Genomic DNA, 8,537 nt, shown 5'->3' on the forward strand with positions numbered 1-8,537 from the left:
TTTTTTTTTTTTTTTTAGATTTTATTTATTTATTTGAGAGGGAGAGAATGAGAGAGCACATGAGAGGGGGGAGGGTCAGAGGGAGAAGCAGACTCCCTGCCGAGCAGGGAGCCCGATGCGGGACTCGATCCTGGGACTCCAGGATCATGACCTGAGCCGAAGGCAGTCGCTTAACCAACCGAGCCACCCAGGCGCCCAAGTTTATTAATTTTTTAAAGTAATCTCTACACCCAACGTGGGGCTCGAACTCACGATCCCGAGATCAAGAGTCACATGCTCTACCGACTAAGCCAGCTGCGAGCCCCTTCAACTTTTTTATTAAGGAAAAGTTAAATACATAAGTAGCCTGAAATGGTATATATACTCCATGTACCCATCACCCACTCCTCCATTCATTGGGAAGCAAATCTAAAATATAATGATTTCAGTGTGTCATCAAAGGACTTTATTTTTCTTAAAAATACCATTATGACAGCTAAATTAAATTAACAATAATTCCTTGCTATCACAAGCATCTAGTCAGTGTTCAAGTCTCCAACTCTCTCTTGCTATAAATTTTATTTAACTAGTTTGCTTGAATCAGGATCTAAGTAAGGCCCATACATTGTGATGGTTTTCATTTGCCTCTTAAGCATCCTTCAAGTATTTAACTAGTTTTGTGGTTTTTAAAAAGCATGTTGAACTCATGGACTTAAACAGACATATTTCAATTTACTGCAGTGGTTATCCTCACTAATTCTCACACTGTCCTGTCTTTGGGCAATGGGGTAGGCTGTGGGCAGGCCCCTGAGCTCCACCGCTCATGAAGAGCATCTCCAGACTCACCTGTCCTCATCTCCTGACCTGGAGCCAGGACCTGGCACCCACCAGCCTTTTCATTCCTTTTAGAGGAAATGATGGCTTTGGAGACCAAAATATGGGCACCAGGGAATTCAAGCTGAAGCAACAACTTTTATGACCTTACTAAACTTTTAATGGGATTGCAAGGTGTGCAGTAAACATTAACTCTGGCATCACCAATGATCCAAACCCTACAGTCTTTTAAATATATTTGCCCCCCCCCCACCTTTTTTAAAGATTTTATTTATTTATTTGATAGAGAGGGACACAGCGAGAGAAGGAATACAGCAGGGGCAGAGGGAGAGGGAGAAGCAGGCTTCCCACTGAGCAGGGAGCCCGACGTGGGGCTCGATCCCAGAACCCTGGGATCATGACCTGAGCCGAAGGCAGACGCTTAACGACTGAGCCACCCAAGAACAATCTTCAGGTGTAGTTTGTCCAGACACATTTGGTAGCGCACATTAAAAACACAATCCATTTGGTTTACTTTCTGAAAACAGTCCTACACAAATTTATGAAGAGGCCGCTTTTAGGCAACAGGCTTGAGCCATGGAAACTTGATCAGAGCACGAGGCTCTGGCCGAACACAGACAGGCCCGGACACAACCCACCTCGAAATAGCCATAGGTCCTAACGGACCAATGGGCTCCTTACAACCAGGCACAGTTACCAAAAAGGGAGAAAATTCCATATGTCCCCAGATGTCCTCACCTTCCCCGTTTATAAACAGGCCCCACCCACTGCCTCCAGCCTCTGCTCATTTCTATCCTCTTTGTTCTGCCTCAGGTGAATCCTTTCAAACGGCCTGGGCCAGCTTCCACCCCTACTGATCCAATCATCGCCCCACAACTGCGGCCCCCATCTGGTCAGACAGCCACCACAATCTGTACCTGAGTCATGACCACTAAACCCTGACTATTCAGTCCTCTATCTTTACACCTACTTTGTAACTCCAACTCCAACCTCATGTATTTTGATCACTAGTGAAACTCAACAGAGACCCTTGAAAGCTCTTTTGCTATGAGACTGAGAAGATGGAAGTGGGTGAGACAGATGAAGGGGATGAAGAGGTACAAACCTCCAGCCATAAAATCAGTAAGTCACGGAGATTAAGGAAAAAAAGAAAAAAAGGACAGTATAGAGAATACATCAAGAATTTTAAAAATATTATGGGGTGCCTGTGTGGCTCATTCTGTTAAGCATCTGCCCTCAGCTTGGGTCATGATCTCAAGGTCCTGGGATCGAGTCCCGCATCAGGCTCCCTGCTCAGCAGGGGAGCCTGCTTCACCCCAGCCCGCCGCTCCCCCTGCTTGTGCTCTCTCTATGTCAAATAAATAAATAAAATCTTAAAAAAATGATACCGTTAATATGTCAACATCAATCTCTGTACGTATTGAACAGACTACCTGACAGCATGACTAGAGTATGAAGTTCCGCTGCATTTGTTAAAAAGCTTCATGTTAAGTCACAGCACATACTGTATAATAATACAACCTATAATTAGTAAACACTGCCAAATTTTATAGACTCCTAATGCCGGGGAGAAACAGGTGAATGGAATTAAGAGGAACAAACTTCCAGTGAGGTCAGTAAGTCACGGAGATGAAAGTACAGCACAGGAGTAGAGTCAACAGTAATGGTGCATGGGACAGACGGGGGCCACACTTGTCGCGGGGAGCCCTGAGCACCGCATGGAGCTGTGGCATCACCACGTGTCCCCACAGAAGGTGCCAGAAGCGGCAGTTTCACCGCAAGATCGTGACACACTTTCTACTTCTAGACACATTTCAAAATAATGCATTTCTTAGTTACGTTCTTTACACTTTTAGAAAACAAGAAAAGTAAAAATTCTCATGATTGCTCAGCCTTAAATCAATATACACAATAATGCATCAACTGATACAAAGGATGATTTCTAATTATCATTACTTTGTTTTTTAAAAGATCAAATCCCACAAATTTCAATTTACTTTTAGTTGACTCCCTAATTTTTCAACAAACTAAAATAGGTTTCTTTTTTTTTTAAAAAAAGATTTTATTTATTTATTTGAGAGAGAGAGAAAGCACAGCGATGTGAGGGGCAGAGAAGCAGACTCCCCACTGAGCAGGGAGCCCGACGTGGGGCTCGATCCCAGGACCCTGGGAACATGACCTGAGCCCAAGGCAGACACTTAACCGACTGAGCCACCCAGGCCTACCCACCCCCTTTATTTTAAACCTAAGCCAAAAGCTAAGGTTGAGATGTATGCGAATTTAATTTTTACAGTTCTAGTATTGGGGATTAAATTAGCTACGTTTAGCCTACATTAGTCCATCACCTCTGGAAAACAAAAAGAAACTTATTTATGGCTTTACCAGTGACTCCTGCCTTCCAGAACCACCTATAGCCCCTCTTATAACAAATAACACAGTTATTTTTTAATGCTAATACTTCTGAAGTCCAAGCCCTGAAGTGTTTGACTTCCTAGCTGTGAGATTACTGGTAGTCAGATTTTTATTTTTATTTTTAACGATTTTATTTATTTATTTGACAGAGAGAGACACAGTGAGAGAGGGAACACAAGCAGGGGGAGTGGGAGAGGGAGAAGCAGGCTTCCCACGGAGCAGGGAGCCCAATGTGGGGCTCGATCCCAGGACCCCGGGATCATGACCTGAGCTGAAGGCAGATGCTTAATGACTGAGCCACCCAGGTGCCCTGGGAGTCAGATTTTTAAATTTTTGTTGTACACAGCTTAACTCATCATAAAAGTTTTAGAAATCCTGTGTATTTCATAGTCACTAATGTGTCCTCAGAGGAATTTCAGACCTAGATTATACCTTACACAACGCAGTCCTTATCAGAAGAGTGCCAACGTGTAAGAGCTTTAACACCCAGTCGGAAAGAAAACTCCGACTCAATCTCTTCCTCTCCTCTGCTGAACTGATGTGAAGACTGAGATTACTTCTGACTGAGACCGGCTATCCCGCTGACTTGTCTCTCGTCGCTGCAGCACTATTTACTGCTCCTCCCACTGGGGACACGGCCGCTGGCTCACTGACATGAGGACCAGCTGCTGCAGATACGCATAAGCGAAGCCCCCACAACAGTTTCTGGAAGCATGCATTTGCTTTAGAGTGGACCACATTTCCAGACGTTTAGGGTATGGAGAGCTGAGGACAAACGTCAGCACTCGTGCCTCCAGCAGGTGCTCCCCGCAGCAGTGCCCCGTCACAGTCACTCTGGGTGTTTAGAGCGCGTGTGCAAGCTCTACAGAGCATCCTGCCTACGCAAAGCCCCAGCCCCACCTGCTACCTACCATTCTGAATCATGTAGTGCAAAATCTGTTCAATGATGGACACCACGTAGCTAGCGTCTTGTAAAACAGGCAAGTAAGTATTCTCAGATGAAAACACCTCAAGCATCCTCATTGGAAGTGCAACATTCAAACTGTCATCATTACAGTTTTGCAATAACCTGTAAAAACAAACCAAAACAAAAAGTATTCACATACTTACTGCATGGCAAATGTCATCCCAAACGACTCTCCTTCACTATGGTGTTTGAGCCACTCTGTTCTAGTACTAGAGGTCTCTGAAAAGAGGCATGACTTGAGGATAGACAGGACAACAGCTTACACTTCCTTTGGAGTACTTATTACTTGCCCAACAGCATGCTGACACTGGGTTTGTAGAGATGAGAAATGCACAATCACAGAGGGAAAAACAGACAAGAAAAATCAAAGACCACAAATGTAGTGTGAGAAGTGTTATAATCCATGGATCTCGCTAAAAGTGCTTAACTCCTTCAAAGAGCTCTTCAAGACTTTCCACATCTGTGAGAAGTTGCTGACTTGATGGGATTTACCTGCAACAGAGGCTCATCAACCTCTTTATTTGAAATAAACATGTAAGTCGCTCAGATCCATCCAACTGCTGGACAAACAGAGAGCTGTGTTTAATTAAGTTCTGATACATCCATATCTGAAACAGCAAAAGATACAGATCACTCTCAATCCATAAAAAGCTCATTGTTTACAGTACATAACAATCCAAATTTCCTTAAGTGGTAAATAGATACTTAATCAAAACATGATAAAAAGTAAAGCTTCTAAATCAGCTTTTATTTTGTAGTATATACCACACGTCTTTGACTTTCTATCTTAAAATAGCAAATCAGTATTAAGCTAAATCTCTAAATTTATTACTAGAACAAGTACACTTAAAACTCATCTAAATCTGAAATAAAACAGCTCATTTGCAAAAATGAGCAATCCATAGTAAAAACACACGAGAAATACAGTATTAATGCCAAGGTGCACAAGGATATCTGTTTCTTTGTTTTACCTTTTGCCTCTGTGTCTCCAGCATCCTTTCCGTTTGGATACTCCCCTAACTCCATGAAATTTTGGTAGGAAACCGATCATACAGCCCCACTCTGCCCAGTAAAAGCTCAGGTATGTAGTATGTGAGGTGACAAGAGACTGGACAGATCCTTTCATAATGCTGACATATATCAAATCATCATGGCGTACCCTTTAACTATCTTAAAATTTTGCCAACCATGCCTCAGTAGAGTTGGAAAAAAGTCAAGGATGTGCCAGGGTGAGGAGAACTCCCCATTCTCCTGGACACAACGACTGGGCAGTGAATTTAGCAAATGTTGAGTAAGATTTCTAACTTGCACCCAGGAGGCCTATCTGCTATGGACATAGCTACCATAAATGATTTTGAAAACTCAGCACTTAACAAGGAAGCTCTTCTACTTTCTGTACTATATTTTTGTAAAACCGACTGTTACTTGTTCATTTTGTAAGACCCATTTAGAACCGGTTAAAATTAAGACACCCTCTTAAATGTGGCCACTTACAAATGTGCCACATTCTTTCTTTGCCTGTTATCTGACAGGAGCACTTCTTCATATAAAATGTTATCAAACAAAATACTAATGCAGAAGTGTTTTATAAAACAAATTACAATAGATCCTAAGTTAGGTGGAGATAACTCTGTGACCCATTCCAAATACGAATTTGCCTACACACAAGGTATCTTCTCCATCACAAGTGTTTGGAGCTACCCTGTCCATATTTTCTCAGGAACCAACAGGATACAATACTTTCTGTACTATCTGACATGTAGTTCATTCTAAATTGCATGCTATCTTAACAAGTAAAAATAGCATGTACAGTAACTAAACATAAAAATCTAAAGGGCAACTGTAGGAACTTCAAGAATAAGGCTGTCAATATATTAACCAAGTAATTGTTTCAAGTTGCTTATGAAATAAAAAAAAAAACCTCAAAGCAGTAGTGATACTTTACTTAAACATTCTCTGGACTGTGTTTTGAAGATTTTATTTATTTGAGAGAGAGAAGAGAGAGCTCAAGGGGAGGAGCAGAGGAAGGAAGAAAGAATCTCAAGCAGACTCTGTGCTGAGCGTGGAGCCCGACGTGGGGCTTGATCTCACCATCCTGAGATCACAACCTGAGCCGAAACCAAGAGTCAGACGCTTAAGCGACTGAGCCAGCCAGGCAATCCTGGACTGTGTTTTGATACTGTATTTCACAACCTTGACAAATGTACCAATAACATCCAAAAAGTTGTACATTAAACACTTACTTTGCCTAACTTTTTGTTACTATTTACTAAATGCAGATGAGTAAAGTTTTAAAAACATCTTATTCATTCTTTCTTGGGAAGTCAGCTGAGAATATGTATCAATAAAATGAGGGAGTAAACCAAGAAAGCAAAAAGATAATGGAATCAGGAGGGAGGATCTAAAACTGAAGCAAAGCAAGTGATTTTCCCAAGATAATGACACAAGAATTTCCTGGAATCCAAGAAGATTAGCTCCAGGGAAACAGAGCATCAGACTAGCTGACATCTTTGATCATGGACAATTATCCTGAGCAGCACTTTATAGTACTGTCAAAAGTAGAGGGCAACTTCATCAAGAGACTCAAAAAAAGTTAAACAAAAGTGAGGCAATTATGAACTCCAGAATAATTAAATATAATCAGAGTACACTATTTTAGCAGAGACCATAATTTATTTTTTATTTTTTAAAGATTTTATTTATTTGACAGAGAGAGAGAGACAGCGAGAGAGGGAACACAAGCAGGGGGAGTGGGAGAGGGAGAAGCAGGCTTCCTGCGGAGCAGGGAGCCCGATACGGGGCTCAATCCCAGGACCCTGAGATCATGACCTGAGTCGAAGGCAGACGCTTAACGACTGAGCCACCCAGGCGCCCCGAGACCATAATTTAAAGTCATAATAATAAAAAATAAAGGGAGGAAATGCAGAAGATACAGCCATATATACCTAGCTTTGCAAGAAGCATCTTAGAAAAACACAAAAGTGGCATCATGCTTACTCCTGGGAGGGAATTAGGGAGCATGGAAGACTGGGGCAGAGGGCCTCTTTCCCCACACGATTAATTTGTCGTTCTTGCATTTTTGCTTGCAAACTGAATAAACATTCAAGTTCACTTTTGTTCTATTAACCAGGTTTGATGACATTTAATTCTATTTAGGGTTTCAGAATCCGCACAGGAGCACTTTGCTTTGTTTTGCTTAAGGCCTGGCGGCAAACGTACGTGAATTCTGCTGAAGCAGCCGTGTGGGGACCACAGACGGACCCTCACACAGGAGCATGGCAGGAGCAGTTCTCCAGAGGAAAGGGGTGCTTTCTGTACTATCTTATGACATAATGACTGGCATAAATGACTGGCACCCCCCCACGGCACCCACACGTCGGTGCTCCTTAGTCAAATCTCAATCTGTAAGACTTGAGTACACAAAGATGGTGATGGCCTGTTCCAGAAAGCAAGCCTGATTATCTGCTACTGTACTTCTCTGATTCATTTTTTCATGAACTTCAGATAGAAAGCCTGGAAAGAGGCTACACTTAAGGAAAGTCTAGAATGGGCAGATGAAGCCACTTTTACTGCCTCTCTAGATTGGACCTAGTTTATGGAAAGTTCTTAGGTTCCAGCCTAGCTCAACTCAGGAAGGAATGTTGCATTCATTTTAAAGCCAAACAGCAGATAAGCAATAAACTGTTCCTGTATTTATATTTCTTATGGGGATCTTTGTAGTATGTATGGTTGTAGTACGGAAGACTTCTCATTTTACACCATCTTCCAATATAATTTGAAATTTCTGTTACGAGTAAACAAGAATTCCTAAGAATAAGTACATTTTTAATCTAATAATTACATAAGACATCTCTTAATATTTCCTGAGAAAATGGACACAATAACAAGTTGCATTTTTAAAAAGTTGATTCATCTACACACCCATCAGTATTTTCCAAAGCCGTTCCTCATCACTGATAACATTAGAAGCCTATGTTTGACATTCTTATAGTTATATTTGGGATGTTTTAAAAGCGAGACCCTGTATGTTAGAGATTTCGAGTATTTACAGATAACATGCAAGAATATTTAGGATGCCCGTCACAGTGACGGAAGGGAAGGCACAGGTATGGAGGGCTCTGGGTGAGATGGGTGTTGATGACTATGGACACTGAGTACTGGCTAGATGGTGGATGGATCAAGACAGTATTCTACTTTTTCTTTCTTATATATATACATATATATATATTTTATTTATTTGACACAGAGAGAGACAGCGAGAGAGGGAACAGAAGTAGGGGGAGTGGGAGAGGGAGAAGCAGGCTCCCCGCTGAGCAGGGAGCCCAGTGGGGAGCTCGATCCCAGG

The 8,537-nt window shown here is 41.9% G+C and overlaps 2 protein-coding genes across 5 annotated transcripts in view; both read right to left on the reverse strand.

Annotated features, from left to right (window-relative positions):
* DNAJB6 (DnaJ heat shock protein family (Hsp40) member B6) overlaps window positions 1-8,537 on the reverse strand; it is a 398,231-nt gene that overhangs the window by 168,614 nt on the left and 221,080 nt on the right. The window lies entirely within an intron of this gene.
* The window catches only part of UBE3C (ubiquitin protein ligase E3C), a 123,968-nt gene that overhangs the window by 87,548 nt on the left and 27,883 nt on the right, over window positions 1-8,537 (reverse strand). The window contains exons 4-5 of the mRNA XM_081800882.1: window positions 4,685-4,843; window positions 4,137-4,294 (exon numbers count right to left, since the gene is read on the reverse strand). Coding sequence (XP_081657008.1) covers window positions 4,137-4,294; window positions 4,685-4,843 — 317 coding nt within the window. The remainder of the gene's footprint in view (window positions 1-4,136; window positions 4,295-4,684; window positions 4,844-8,537) is intronic.

This window comes from Leptonychotes weddellii, chromosome 12 (genome assembly GCF_054177405.1).
Source record: "Leptonychotes weddellii isolate Sample4059 chromosome 12, ASM5417740v2, whole genome shotgun sequence".
Classification (NCBI taxonomy): Eukaryota; Metazoa; Chordata; class Mammalia; order Carnivora; family Phocidae; genus Leptonychotes; species Leptonychotes weddellii.